Genomic DNA, 16,024 nt, shown 5'->3' with positions numbered 1-16,024 from the left:
GGGGGGCAGGGTTTTGGTGTGGACTGGCCTCTGTCCTCCTGCCTCAGCCTACGCAGTGCTGAGATACGGGTGTATGCCACAGTGCTCTACTGCCAGTTGGCACATCTTAACGTTAACTTGTTGTATGCATGGGAGAGGGGGAGGTGTGGGAGCCGTGCATGTGGTGTTGAGGGTAGTCTTGTGGAGTCAAGATTCTCGGTCCCCTTTAAGTGGGTTCTAGGTTGTAGGGCTGTGCACCTCAAACACCTTTCCCTGCTGAGCCATCTTCACTGGCCCTTTCAAGCAGTCTTAAGGACAGAAACTTAAGTCTGAGCTGAAGCTTCTTGTTTGTTTTTTGAAAGCAAGTAAACATCAGAAGCTTGTTTTCTTTTTGAGATGGGGTCTCCATATGTAACTCTCGATGTCCTAGAACTCACTGTGCAGACCAGGCTGGCCTCAAGTTCCCTATGTAGCCAATGATGGTCTTGAACATCTGGTTCTCCTGCCCCTCCAAGTGCTGAGATTACTGGTGTGTACAAGTGCACTTGGTTTATACAGTGTTAAAGATTAAGCCTATTCAGCCATGCTAAGCAAATAGCACCAATTGAACTACATCCTCAGGCCATAGCCAGGCAGACTTTTCCTGTGTTTATCAAGATGGAACACATATTCCTATTTTTTAACCATAATGTTTTCTACAATAAGACAGATACACACCACAAACAGCTCTGACCTGCATACTCTGAGCTACTAAGGGTTGCTGTGGTGTTAGCAAGACGATTGTTACATCAGTGGCAGCAGTTTCATCAGAATTTAACTGGAAAGTTCTAGGTAAGAATTCTGTCATTGGCTGCCAGTGATGGCTTCAGAAAAAGATACCAGTCCTACCTTACCCAAACTGGACAACAGCTCCACAGCAGGAAACTCATCCAAGCGTGCCAATAGGTAAGGCCTTTGGGGTTCTGGGCTGGTGGTTTGTTGTGTTGAAATACAGGCTGAACAGAACCTCACTTGTGCTAAGCCGGTTCTCTACCATTGATCTTCACCAGCCTCCCCCACTTCGTCCCCGGGCTGGATTTGGCCTCCCTATAGCTAAGAACGACTTTGGGCTCTTGATCTCCTGTTTCTACTTCCAGAGTGCTAGGGGCACAGGTGGGCGGCACCAGACGGTGCTGAGATGGGACTAAGGCATATGTGTGCTCTCTACCACCTAAGTCACCACATCTTCCCTTGTGTTCTCGTCCTTGGTACCAATTAATGTCTTTGTTAGGGTTTCCTTTGCTGCTGAGGAGACACCAGAACCAAGGTAACTTTTATAAGGAAAAACATTTAATTGGGGCTGGCTAACAGCATCAGAGGTTTAGTCTGCTATTATCATGGTGGGAAGCATGGCAGCGTGCGGGCAGACTTCGTGCTGGAGAAGCTGAGAGGTCTACATCTGGATCTGAAGGCATCCAGGAGGAGACAGTCTTACATTGGGCAAGAGCTTCAGCTCAAAGAATGTCTTCAAAGTGATAGACTTTCTCCACAAAGGCCACACTTCCTGATAGTGGCCACTCCCTATGAGCCAAGCATCCAAACATATGAATCTATGGGAGCATACCTATTCAAACCACCACAGACACCAACCCAAATGTCAACAAGACCAAGGCTGGGCTGGGCATATGCACTCCAACTGCACCTGTACACACAAGGCAGATTTTTGTTTTTATTTGGTTAATTTGTGGAAAGGTGTCTTTCAGAGGCAAGAAGTGGGTATTAGAGCCCCTGGAGCCAGAATAAGAGGCAGCAGTGTTCTGCTCAGTGTGTGTTAGGAACTGAACTCTGGTCCTCTGAGCCATCCCTCGGCCCCTACAATCTAGTTTTAAGAATTAATATAGTAGCTGGGTGTGGTGACGCACATCTATAATCCCAGCACTCGGGAGGCAGAGGCAGGTGGATCGCTGTGAGTTCGAGGCCAGCCTGGCCTACAAAGTGGGTCCAGGACAGCCAAGGCTACACAGAGAAACCCTGTCTTGAAAAACAAAACAAAACAAAAAAAAACTAAAAAAGAGTGAATATAGTACACCATAATTTGCGCACAGAGACTAAAGCAGCAAGCACAGGGTCTGAGTTCAGTTTCCATCATTCACAGTGGGCTGCTTGTAACTGCCTGTGGACCCCAGTATGTGACACCCTCTCCTGGCCTCCAAGGACACACACACATAAACTCATGCAAACACATACATGTAAGTATTCCTGGCTGCCTTCAGATCAAGGTGTAGCACTCTCTATGTAGGCTCCTCCAGCGCCATGTCTGCCTAGATATATTGCCATGCTTCCCACCATGAAGACTATAAACCTCTGAAGCTGGGGGCTGGAGAGATGGCTCAGCGGTTAAGAGCACTGATTGCTTCTTCCTGAGGTCCTGAGTTCAATTCCCAGCAACCACATGGTGGCTCACAACCATCTATAATGTGATCTGATGCCCTCTTCAGCACTGTATGCATAAAAAAAAACCTCTGAAACTGTAAACCAGCCGCAACTAAATGCTTTTCCTTCTAAGACTTGCCTTCATGATGTTTCCTCACAGCAATGGAAACCCAAACTAAAGACAAAAACCAAAAAGAGGATTGCTTAGTTTTGTGGAAGGGTCTCACTCTAGCCCAGCTGGCTCAGTACTCAGTATGTAACTAGGATAGTCTCCGTAGCAATCCTCTTGCTTCCTGACTGTTGGGATTACCGACCTGAGCCGCCACCCCCAGATGGCCTGCCACTGAGAGATCTAAAGGGCTGGTTCACTGCCTCAGCAGCACAGCTCTCTGTCCCACAGCTGTCAGGTGTGATGAACACAGGCTACAGCTGTTTCCTAGAATGACGTGGATTCTGGTTAACTCAAGATTTCCTTTCTCTTTAGGTGTGAGGACGTTCACTTGCCCAAGTTCTCACTGAAGCAAGGGATGATCCCGACACGTTACGTTATGCCTTGGAAAGAAAACATGAAGTTCAGGAGGGTGAACCTGAAGGTATGTTCTCATAAGTGCTCAGGCTAATGCCCGCCTACGGCTGCTAGAGAGAAAGGTGCTTTCTACCACGCCTGATGCCTTGAGTCTGATCTGTGACCCACAGAATGAGAGGAGAAAGTTGACTCCTGCATGTGGTCCTCTGGACTCTACACCTACACATACACACACCCCTACACACACACACACCTATACACATACACACACACACACCTACACACACACACCACTACATAAACTAAACATGATAATAAAAATAAAACCAATTTAGTATAATCTCCAAGACATACGTAGCTGTGCAAAAAAAAAAAAAAAAAAACTATTTTTATGTATTTTCATTTACAATTGTAAACTAAAATAATCCAAATACAAATTTAAAGTGGATATACTACAGGCATTTGAGAAAGTCATATCAGGCTCACTTGCACTGTTAGAGGCCCATCAGGAGTAGGGGTCATGAATAGTGAAGCTATAGCCCAGGACCTGTGGTTTGTTTTTTTTTAATTTATTATTTATACAGTATTCTGACTGCATGTACACCTGCATACCAGAAAAGGGCACCAGATCTCATGCTAGATGGTTGTGAGCCACCATGTGGTTGCTAGGAATTGAACTCAGGACCTTTGGAAGAGCAGCCAGTGCTCTAACCTCTGAGCCATCTCTCTAGCCCAGGACCTGTGTTTTCAGATTGTACTGATATTTAAGTAGAGAGGCATGGAAATAGTTGGGCTAGATTTATGGATAAGACTTGCCCACTCACTGTTACTACATAATTTGAAAATGTTTTCCAAATTCAGATTGGCCATTATAGGTCTCTTTTCTTTTCCTTCCCCTCTCCTCCTCCTCTTCCTTCCTTTTTCTCTCTTCCTCCTCCTCCTCCTCCTCCTCCTCTCTCACCCCTCCTTCCACCTCTCTCTCTCAAATTGAGTCTCACTGGAGCCCAGGTTGTCCTAGAACTCACTATATAGCCCAGCCTGGCTTTGGACTCATGGCTGTCCTCCTGTCTCAGATTCCCCCATGCTAGGATTTAAGGCAAGACTCACCATACCTGTCTAGTAAGTTGTTTCTTTAAAGAAGAGTTAGAGTGTATTATGGTATAAATCATTTGCAAATTTCAATAAAATAAATAATGTTGAATAAGAATATGTTTTGGGGGTCTGGGGAGATGGCTAAGCAGTTAAGAGCACTGACTACTCTTCCAGAGGATGAGGGTTCAATTCCCAGCACCTACATGGCAGCTCACATTGTCTGTAACTCCAAGATCTGACACCTTCACATAGATATATATGTAGGCAAAACACCAATGCAAATAAAACAAAAATAAATAAATTATTTTTAAAGAGAAAACGTTTTGGCAAAACAGAACTCTTACAAATTATATTTACATGGGATAAAATAGATTATAAAAATGGCTCAATTATTTCTTATAAAATGCTAATGTAAATGCTATAAAATAAAAGATTATATTTTCCCTGGGATATGTGTTTTTACCTAATAATTTAGAAAACAAAAATCTAAGGAAATTTAAACTCAGGTATCAAATGCCAGTCTATATATGCTTATATTAAGACTTTTTTCAATTTTATTTAATGTGTGTGTGTGTGTGAGAGAGAGAGAGAGAGAGAGAGAGAGAGAGAGAGAGAGAGTCCTCAAACTCAGAGTTCCACCTGAATCTGCTTCCCAAATTAAATGGATTAAAGGCATGTGCCACCATGCCCAGCTGGACTCTATTTCTGATGGCTTAACAAATAGCACTGCATGGTGACATATTTGAACTACTCATCTTTCACATATTAGAAATACAAGGCAACAAACTTTACAAACAAAAATTGGAAAAACGGTGTATTAAGGAAAGCACCGATGCTTTTATAAAAAAGTATGTTTCACCTATTTTGTGTATATGTGTGTGGTCCCAGGGACTGAACCCTGGCCAGTGCCCCTGACAGCAGGAGCCTTTACCAGCTCAGCTACCTCATCAGCCCCTTTTTCTTTCCTTGTGTTTTGTTGTATTTATTTAGGTTTTTGTTCTGTTTTTTTTTTTTTTCCTTGTTCAAGTGTGAGGGTTGACTTCAGCCTTTCCTGCATTGCTAAGCACACAGAACCATTCAGCTCACTCTTGAGCTGGTCTTTACAGGTTTTAGGATGCTTCACTCTTTCCGTGTAGTTTACTAGTACCAGTGACTCTGTGTATAGAGAGTTCTCCCTTAAGGAGTTACCGCGAAATATAGGAGCAGAATGACATGAAACAGCATGCTCACACTGGGGAGCTGCCAAACATTCTATCTTCTTCTGTTTTTCCTTAGATGGTGATGCACTTACATAACTGTAATTTTAAAATTAAAAAGAAAAGAAAAAGCACACACATTTAATCCCAGCACTTGGGAGGCAGAGGCAGGAGGATCTCTGGCCAGCCTGGTCTACATAGGTCCAGGACAGCCAAGGCTACCTAGTAAGATCCTGAAAGATTGGGGGGGGGGGGGCTGGAGAGATTACTTAGCACACACAGAGTTCTCAACTTGTGGGTCTCAACCCCTTGGAATGAACGATCCTTTTACAGGAGTTGCATGTCAGTGATTTACATTAAGATTCATAACAGCAGCAAACTTACAGTTATAAAGTAGCAATGAAATAACTTTATGCTTGGGGGTCACCACAGAGTGAGGAACTGTATTAAAGGATGGAAGCATTAGGAAGATTGAGAACCAGTGGCTTACAGGCAAGAGCACTGGCTGTTCTTCCAGAGGACCTGCGTTCAATTCTCAGCACCCACATTAGTAATAAATTTTAATATAGTCATGGGGTCGGGAGGTGGGGGGGTGGAGAAGACAAGAAAGAGGCTTTAAACCTAAAATGAAAATGACATCGCGTTTTGGCATGCTGTTCAGCTAGAGCGTTTTCTCTCTTAGCAAGCAGAAGCCTGTGGGATCTATTCTGGCCCCTTGGAAGACTCTCTGTTCTGGGGTTACAGCGAGCGCCTTTGTCATGGAGAAGATCGGAAAGCCGTCATGAAAAAGGGCCCGCCCGAGATAAAGATTGCCGACATGCCTTTGCATTCGCCGCTCTCCAGGTTCCAGAGCACAGTGATCTCCCATGGCTTCAGGAGGCGACTGGTCTGATGTGCGTACCTCTAAGGGTCTTAGGGCAGTTGTTGTTCGGTGTGCTTGCCTGACACACAAGTGCCTCAGGGTGTGAACCCCATTCCTACTGAAAAGAATAAAATTATAAAGTAGTTCAACCTCTTGCCCTCCCTCAGTTTTGGTGTTTTCAGTTCATTGCATTTTGCCTACAAGTGTGATCTATGTAACGATTGTAAGTCAATAGCATGAGACTCACAGCCAAACATTGGGCAGAGCGCAGAGAGCCTTGTGAAAGAAGAGTGCGAGGAAGGCTAGAAGGACCGGGAGGGGACAGGAGCTCCATAAGAAGGACCAATGGAGCCAGACTGTGGTGGTTCACTCCTTTAATCCTAGCACTTGGGAGGCAGAGGCAGGTGGTTGGAGGCCAGCCTGGTCTACAAGGTGAGTCCAGGACAGCCAAAGCTGCATATACAGAGAAACTCTTTGTCTTGGGGGGGGGGGGGGCGGAAGACCAACAGAGCCAACTCATCTGGGCCCAAGGGGGCTTGCAGAGACTGAGATACCAAGGACCATGTATGGACTGGACCTAGGCTCTCTACATGGATGTATCTGATGGGCAGCTTGGTCTTCATGTGGGCCCCCTAGTAAGGGGACCGGGGACCGTCTCTGACAAGGACTTTCTTAAGTTCTTTCAAATCACTTCTCCCTGTTGGGGCTCCTTTGCCAGGCCTCAGAGGAAGAGGATGCTCACAATCCTGATGCCACTTGACCTGCTGACATGGGTAGGTGGGAGGAGGCTCCCCTTTTCTGAGGAATAGGGGATACAAGGAAGAGAGAAGGTGGGTAGGACCCGGAGGAGAGAAGGAAGGGGGCCAAGATTGGACTATAAAGTACATTTTTTCTTAAAGTCAACAACATAATTTACAAGCTTTCAAACTTTAGAAAGGGTAAGTCAAGCATGGTGGCGCAAGCCTTTAATCCCAGCACTTGAAGGCAGAGGCAGGCCGATCTTTGTGAGTTTGAGGCCAGCGTGGTCTACAAAGCGAGTGTAGGACAGCCAAGGCTACACAGAGAAACAATGTCTCAAAAAAAGAAAGAAAGAAAGAAAGAAAAAAGAAAGAGTATCAGTTCTGAGGCTATCTGAGGTGAAGTAGGAGAGGAAGGAAAGGAAACTGTTTTTATGGTGATTTCACTCCAAGTGGGATAAATAGTAACAGAAGGATCCAGCCCTACTGTCTCGTGCATGCCATCCCAGCCACTGTGAGCTAGTAGGTAGAATGTCCTACAACTGCCGTTTTGTCGCAAACACTTTTTGGCTCCTACAATCTTTCCACATCCTCTTCTACTTTGATTCCTGAGTGGGTGTAGAGGAAATGTGATATGGATGTCCTATTTAGAGCTGAGCTCTATAGCCTCTTATTCTCTGCACACTGATCAATTGTGGGTTGTCTGTATTACAGAGAAACTTCTCTGATGAGGGTGGCGAGATGCACTGAGCTATGGATATAAAGATAAGAACTTAAGGACAATAAATAAATAAATAAATAGGAAAAGAAAAGACAAAGAACTTAAGGGTAGTGGTTGGTTACTCCCACAACATCCATCCCATTGTTGTAACAGTAGGCATAGCTTACAGGGTCATCACTGGGTAAGATTGATACTTACTTTTCTTCTTTGGTTGGCATGCATGGAACCTCCCAGCAATAAGGTTTTACCATTAAGTTCTGGAGGGCATCAGAGAGCAAAGGCAATGGCCTGTAATATTAGGGGGAGATGTCTATGGAACCTTGCTGAACAACAGCTTGAAAGCAGGTCACCCATACTTAGAACTGGGCTTGTTATTCTGTAGCCTACGGTGTTTACGTTATAGAGCACCCCCATTTAAATTCCTTTTCTATGTGTGTATTTATAGATGTTAGGAAGGTTCTATAGTAGGTTTCCATATAGCATTTTTTAATTTAAGATTATTTTATTTTATTTTATTGGTGGGAGGTTGTCAGATCCCCTGGAACTGTAGTTACAGACAGTTGTGAACTGCCAAGTGACTGCGGGGGAATTGAACCTGAGTCCTCTGGAAGAGCAGCCAGTGCTCTTAACCACTGAGCCATCCCAGTGTATGGAAGGCAGAGGCAGGTGGATCTCTGTGAGTTCAAGGTCAGATTGGTCTACAAAGTGAATCTAGGACAGTCAGGGCTACACAGAGAAACCTTGTCTCAACAAACAAAACAAAATCTACAAGGAGCTGCATTAGCAGAGTGGACACATAGCATGGCAGTGGGCCTGCTGTCACAGAAAGATCTCAGAAAGGGGGCAAAAAGCAAAGCCAGCACCTCTCTTACAATTTCAAGATAAATTCATGGTCCTATCTAGTAGGACCTGGCTCTTTGGCGTCTAAATGTACTTGGTGTGGAAGTTCTTACCACACCCTGAAAATTTAGAGAAGTCGGAAAATCCCCTTTATTTGCTTTATTTGGGGAAATTCTCTCTCTCTCTCTCTCTCTCTCTCTCTCTCTCTCTCTCTCTCTCTCTCTCTCTCTCTCTCCTCTCTCCTCTCTCTCCTCTCTCCTCTCTCTCTGATTTATTTATTATGTATAGTGCTCTGCCTGCATGTACACCTGCAGGCCAGAAGAGGGCATGAGATCAAATTATAGACGGTAGATGGTGTGAGCCACCAAGTGGTTGCTGGGAATTGAATTCAGGACCTCTGGAGGAGCAGTCAGTGTGTCCTTAACCTCTGAGCCATATCTCCAGCCCAGGACTGGAGAGATTTCTCTCCTTAAAGACATCTCTGTATTATTTCTGAGAGGCCACACATGCCATGGCAGGTGTGTCAAGGTCAGAGGACACCTTGCAGGAGTTGGTTCTCCTACTGTGTGGATCCTGGAGATGAAACGTAGGTAGGCAGGGTAGAAGACCCTGTAACAAGCACCTTTACCTGCTAACCATCTCACCATCTCACCAGTACTGTTTAGAGCATTTCTCTGAAGGTACTGTCTGGCTGTCTGTCTGTCTGTGCATCCACTCTCTTCCTTTTTCAGGTTACCTCGTAATGTTGTGCACAATGACCATCTTATCTTCTTCCACTTTAACTGGCTCCTTTAATGCTCTCCCACCCCAAGGCCCAGTCAATGCCCCAATGATCACAAAGCTCTCTTTCTCCTAATAAAGCTTGGTCTGGAGGGTGGTTGGTCGCCGCTGCCTCTCCACTTCGTGTGTACAGTTCTCTGTTCTTCTGTCATTTACAGCACTGAGCACTATAGCGAGGGAAGGCACAGCTGCTGGTTTTCTCAGGTCACCACCATGGAACCACCACCTTAGCACTTGAGCGAGGGAGTGCTCTCTGGGGCTCTGTGCAAGGGACATCTGCCATCCTGTGAGTTGGAATTAAGTACAAGGAGGATCCCCTACCTCTTGATCACTTGTCTGAAGCTGAGAAACAGAGCTGCGCACTCTCGTGTCCTTCTACATTGCCAAAATTTATCAAATAATAAATTCACAAGGTATAGAGGTTTCAGTGGCAACAATTTGGCAGATATTCCTACCTTTCCTTGGCAACCTGTCTGAGGCAAGCACTTTTATTTCAACCTTAATTACTAATATTAGCCCTCAGCTCATGCATCATGTGTCACACAGTGAGCCTATCTATTTCTATGGGCTATGATGTGACTACAAAGGGCTAAAGCAACAGGTCTCAGAGGTAAAGGTCTGTATTGGTAAGACAAGAAACCCAAGCTCCACCACAGGGAAGAGGCTCGCTCAGTGGGCAGCAGCTGTGTGCCAGCCACTTGAGAGCAGCTATAGAGCTGAGGCCGCTGCCAAGGCAGAAGGTCCTGATGAAAGAACAGGGGAGCGGATGAATGGAACAGGCAAACAGCCAGACTAGAGGTGGCAGTTGAGTAGGCCACATCAACAGTAGGAACTGAGCCTAGCTGAAGCCCCAGGGAAATCTCTGCCTATCACTTCACACACACACACAAACACACACACAGCCTGTCAGGTACATACATACATACACACACACAGCCTGTCAGAACATACATACACACACACACACACACACACACACACACACACACACACACACACACACGGATAATCAGAGAAACAGAAGGTAGGACCTCGTGAGGAAGAAGGTCTTTCTTCAATGGCCTCAAGCCTGCTAAAGCCTGTCTAGCTAGCTAACAAGATAAGCCAGTTGGTGGGAGAGCTCTAGCTGTCTCAGTGCTGCGCGCCCACTTCTTTTTGGGGTCTTACATGAAAAAATTATATCCTTTCCCTGGCCTGGTGTTTGTTAAGAGCATGGGCCTGGTTTCCCTAATGTGGTTTTATTTTTTTATTAATTTATTCATATTACATGTCAATGGTTATCCCCTCCCTTGTATCCTCCCATTCCTTCCTCCCATTTTCCCCTTACTCCCCTCCCCTATGACTGTGACTGAGGGGGACTTCCTCCTCCTGTATATGCTCATAGGGTATCAAGTCTCTTCTTGGTCCTAATATGGTTTTAATACATCCTTGTGCACTTGCAGCTTCAGTGCATCATGATAAATGTGTAGTATTTCTTCTTATGAGTCTGGGCTGCATGGATGGTCCCAGACAAAAGATGCTGTTTACATGTCCACTCAAATGCACAGCCATCCTTCCTCCTCAAAGTGCTTGTAAATGGAGTTCAGCTTTTTTTTAAATAATTTATTTAATTTTATTTTATGTGGATTGGTGTGAGGATGTCAGATCTCTTGGAACTGGAGTTACAGACAGTTGTGAGCTGCCATGTGGGTGCTGACAGTGCTTGGAAGAGAAGACAGTGCTCTTAACCAGTGAGCCATCTCTCCAGGCCCCAAAATGGAGTTTCTTAAAGCAAAGTACAATGTGAAAAATCCCTTTAATCCCAGCACTCAGGAGGCAGAGGCAGGCGGATCGCTGTGAGTTTGAGGCCAGCCTGGTCTACAGAGCTAGTCCAGGACAGCCAAGGATACATAGAGAAACCCTGCCATGAAAAACCTAAAAAACAAAACAAAAACAAAAACAATGTGAAAAATCCCAGTTTTCCACAGTAGGGAGTAACTCCAGGTGGGGCCCAGCTTTACCTCAACAGATAGCCAGTTGATGAGAGCCACCTGAGAAGCTAAATTTTAGCCTTATGCTTTTTCAAATTTAAAACATTTTTATTGTTACTCTTTATCATTTTTTCTTTTTCTTTTTCTTTCTCTTCTTTCTTTCTTTCTTTTTTTGGTTTTTCAAGACAGGGTTTCTCTGTGTAGCTTTGGCTGTCCTGGACTTGCTTTGTAGACCAGGCTGGCTTCGAACTCACAGAGATCCTCCTGCCTCTGCCTCCTAGGTGCTGGGATTAAAGGTGTACGCTACCATCCCCCAGATTTTCTTTTCTTAAACAGGAGCACAAATTTGTATGCACTTTGTATGCATTTACTTTTCATTAGCTGAAATCTGCAAGGCATAAATAGACACATAGATTCTCTGTCCTGTAGCCACCAAAGGAAGGTTGGTTTGGAATTTGGTACTATCTATGTATGCCACTGTTTCCATGGGTGGGAGTTGCCTTTTCCACATTATCCTAAGTTTGTTTGGTTTGCTACCAGGGGACACTGTGTTGTTTTTTGCTTTATAAACATGAACACATCTGTTACCTAAGTATAATTAATTCATTTCAGCACAGCCATAAATATCTTCCACTTTAAGAAGAGCTTTGCTGTCTCTCTGATTCTGGAGACCCCACTTGTGGTCAGTGATGAGGGCTTTGCGCATGTCTTCCAGACACATTTGCTTTCTACAAGTGTGTTCCCAGCAGGCCTCCACAGGCATCACGAGCGAGCTGCTTCGGTTTCATACATGTGATATGTTCTGGTGCATGTATGCCTCAGTCCCTCCTCCCTGCACCACACCAGTACTCTTTCCTTTCCTCTAACCTACTCCCCTTACATGCTCACGACTTCTTGCTTTCGTTTTGTTTTCACTTTGTGACTCGTTGGGTTTAACCAGGGACTCTCCTGGCCACAGGTATAAAGCTACCCACTGAAACATGAGTAACTTCCCAGAGACTATTACATCACTTAAGACAATGACTTCCAGCCAGGCATGGCCATGCACACCTTTAGGGGGATCTCTGTGAGGTCGAGGCCAGCCAGGTCTACAAAGTGAGTCCAGGATAGTCAAGGCTACACAGAAAAGCCCTCTTGAAAAAAAAACCCAAAAGCTGGGTGGTGGTGACGCACGCCTTTAATCCTACCTCTCGGGAGACAGAGGCAGGTGGATCACTGTGAGTTTGAGGCCAGCCTGGTCTACAAAGAGTCCAGGTCAGCCAAAGCTACACAGAGAAACCCTGTCTCAAAAAAAAAAAAAAAAAAAAAAGACAATGACTTCTCCCCCAGTAACACTCAGCTACAAATAGTTCATGGGTTGGGGCTGGGCCCCCTGAGTTCCTCCCCTGTCTGTGACTGAAGTCCTCTGGCTCACACATGCAGCACCTTTGAGTTCATGAGCACCGTACAACCTCATGCTTTTGAAGGTTTCTATTTATTACTTTTAAATTGTGTGTGTATGTGTGTGTGTGTGTGTGGGCGTGTACTTATATATGAGTGTAGGTGACCTTGGAGTCCAGATGCACTGGATTTCCCTGGCCCTAGAGTTAGAGTTGTGAGCCACCTGGCCAGTGAGTGCTGAGAGCCTCTGCAGGGTAAGTAGGTGCTTGCTCTTAACCACTGAACCATCTCGACAGTCTGCTTTTAAACGTAACCCTATGGAATAGGAAAGCCTTTTAAACTCATCTTCTCTGAAAAACATAAAACCCAATCAGAAGGATTAGAAGGAATGCCAGAAACATTTTACTCGTCATTTTACAAGACCGAAACCCCAACAGAGGGGAGGGAGAACGCAATTAATGGGTGAGGAATGAAAGTGAGGTCCATACACTCAATGGAATTTTTCTCAGCTGCGTAGACAGCTGAAACTGGGGCTGGAGAGGTGACTCAGTGATCAAGGGGACTTGTTAGTCTCCCATCAGGCTCCAATTCAGTTCCCATACCCTTGTCAGATGGCCCACAACTGCCTGCCACTCCAGTTCCAGGGGACTGTAAGACCATGGTGTTACAATCTAGCCTCTGCTCAGGCCACACTGTCTGTGTGTCTATCTGTCCAGCCTCCTCTTCCCATATTTTGGAGTCTGATAGACAACTGCTGAGACACTGTGAGTCCTTTAGCTAACACACGGCTCCTGTGCCAGGATTCTACCTGGAAAGTGAGTTGACATCAGAGGCTTCCTGTACCCCACCCACTTACCCACCACCTGCCTGAGAGCCACTTTCTATAGAACTTTCCCCATCCTCAGCTATCAGAGGCTCCTTCCTCTGCCTGTAGGCTCTGATATCTCCAGGACCTCCCCGTGCTGTCTTTCTCCGGGGTGGAGAGCCGAATCTCCTCAAGGCCCCACCCCGCACACCCCCAACCCTCTATCCTCCCCCCCCACCCCTCAGCTGCCTCTCTCTCTGTCTGTTGCAGCTTTAATGACTCTTCTAACCAATTCCTCACTCCTCAGTAATCCCTCTCAGTGTCCCCTGACGCCTCTTCTTCTAAATCTAACAAGGATCCAAAGCCTTCTTCTGACCTCACCTCACCGGACACTGCATTCATTCATGGAATAAACCCACAAACAGACACACGCATATAATTTAAAAATTAAAAAATTAAAAATTAAAAAATTAAAAATTAAAAAAAAATGCATGGTGGTGCAGGCCTTTAATCCCAGCACTGGGAAGGCAGAGGCAGGTAGATTGCTGTGAGTTCGAGGCCAGCCTGGTCTACAAAGCGAGTCTAGGACAGCCAAGGCTACACAGAGAAACCCTGTCTCAGAAAAACCAAAAAATAAAAAATAAAAATTAAAAAACGAAGGAAAAAATCTAGCCAGGCATGTGGCACACAGCATTAATTTCAGCACAAAGGAGGCAGAGCCGAGCTTGGCCTACACCAAGAGTTCCAGACTAGCCAGACCTGCACAGTTAGACTGCCCAAAACAAAACAAAATTGCTTTTTGGTTTTTTGTTTTTAATTAGAAATCTAAAAAGAGCAGGGCAGTGGTAGCACATGCCTTTAATCCCACTACTCGGGAGGCAGAGGTAGGTAGATTTCTGAATTTGAGGCCAGCCTGGTCTACAGAGCAAATTCCAGGACAGCCGGAGCTATATAGAGAAACCTTGTCTTGGGAAAAGAAAGGAAGGAAGGAAGGAAAGAAACTTGAAAGAGGAAACATTGTACTGAGCTGAATAACTCAGACCCAGAAAACGAACACCTTGTGCTCTTTCTTATGTGTGTATCTTAGCTTTGAATCTTTACTTGGAGTATCTATAGAAGCCAGGAAACAACCAAGAGGTGTGTGTGTGTGTGTGTGTGTGTGTGTGTGTGTGTGTGTGTGTGTGTCTGTGTGTCTGTGTGTGTGTGTCTGTGTGTGTGTGTCTGTGTCTTTGTGTGTCTGTGTCTGTGTGTGTGTGTGTAGAGATGGGGGTAGGGAAGGAGAGCTCTCAAGGGAGAAAAGATTGTTGAATACAGATGGTATAGGCAGGGAAATGGGGAATCACGGAGAGGGGAAGATTCCAGCGGGGAGGGAGATGAGAGGAGAGGGCAGAGGAAAGGTGAGAGGCTAACTAGCACTAAGGGCGGATGCTAGAAAAGCCATATGGAAACCTACTTCATAAGCTTTCCTAAAAACATTAAACAAAAAGAGATTGGACTTAGCTTACACAGGGGATAATGTCCCTCTCGAAAGACTTAGGTCATCAGACAAAACTCTCAGCGCAGGGTATGGATACCTTTCCTCAAGCTGCTGGTCAGAGCATTCTAGAGACCCCACCCCAAATGATAGATGCTATTGCAGTTGTTCTTGGTTGCCCACTAGATCTCAATGATAAGACCCTATTGGTGAAGACACCATATAAGTGGGTAACAGGACACGGGGGAATCAAACTGGTACTAACTGGGAGCTTCCTCTCTGCTGATGACTTTCATGGTACTAGGAGGTGTTATGAAGGCAGCTGGGGGAAAGTAAGTCAGTGTTACCTAACTGTCAACCCACAAGCTACAATAACTACCAGCCTGGCAAGATAGCCCCATTGGTGCAACGGTGGCATGGATGTTATGGGGGCAGATAACTGCTTTCTGATTAAAGCTAAGGCCCACTCTACAGAAGAGAACTCATGTATGACCCCGTAGACCCAGCTAAGAACCCATAGCCAAGGAGGTCCCCATAGATCCTAGGGAAAATGTACTTCTATTATTACTGTTATTTTGTTAAGTGGGCATAGTATCAATATGACCTCTAAGTACTTATTTTTATACTCATAGACTAGCGCAGCTTTCAGTGCTCATCAGAGAAGCTCCTTTTTGCCGCAGATGATGACTAATAGAGACAACATAGAACTGGTCAAAGTGTAGAGAATAAGCCACTATGGAATTCTCAGCCCAAATAGAACATTTACATTACACACCACACACACACACACACACACACACACACACACACACACAACCACACGAACATTACAGAAGAAGAAAAAAGTTTGCAAAAGCCAGAGTTTGGGGAAAGCTGCTATGAAGTAGTGTTTTCTGGATATGAAGTGAGTGGCTGGTACCCTCGTGAACTCACAGCATCTGTGGTCGCCTGCACAGCATTCCAGCATGGAGGGAGGAGGGACCCACAAGGCCTCGTCTCTAGCTGAGGAGCTATTGACAATTGAGTGCTGCTGGGGATGGAGAACCACTTTCTTCAGGAATCTGGCCCCCTGGTAGGTTGGCCATGCGGCAGTAGGTAGGCTCACACTATGTAGGGAAATGTTAATTGCACTCAGTATGTTATGAAAGATGAAAGGACAAAATGTTGGGAGAAAACCATAGCTGGAGAAGGGAGGCTCCCAGGAGGAGTTTGAGGGGCACAGAGCTGGGTGGAAATGTTGGAATCTACTG

At 45.4% G+C, this 16,024-nt stretch overlaps 1 protein-coding gene across 1 annotated transcript; it reads left to right on the top strand.

Moving 5' to 3' along the window:
• The first annotated feature begins 96 nt into the window (after positions 1–96).
• Positions 97–6,221, top strand: SPMIP10 (sperm microtubule inner protein 10). Its single transcript, XM_084780328.1, has 3 exons — positions 97–924; positions 2,876–2,984; positions 5,888–6,221. The coding sequence occupies exons 1-3, from the start codon at positions 839–841 to the stop codon at positions 6,095–6,097; spliced, it is 405 nt and encodes a 134-aa protein (XP_084636454.1). The 5' UTR covers positions 97–838; the 3' UTR covers positions 6,098–6,221.
• The last annotated feature ends 9,803 nt before the right edge of the window (positions 6,222–16,024 follow it).

The sequence above is a fragment of the Acomys minous genome (genome assembly GCF_964271855.1).
Source record: "Acomys minous genome assembly, chromosome: 4".
Lineage (NCBI taxonomy): Eukaryota > Metazoa > Chordata > Mammalia > Rodentia > Muridae > Acomys > Acomys minous.
Note: the sequence above shows the minus strand (reverse complement) of the source record. Positions and strands in the feature narration are given on the sequence as shown.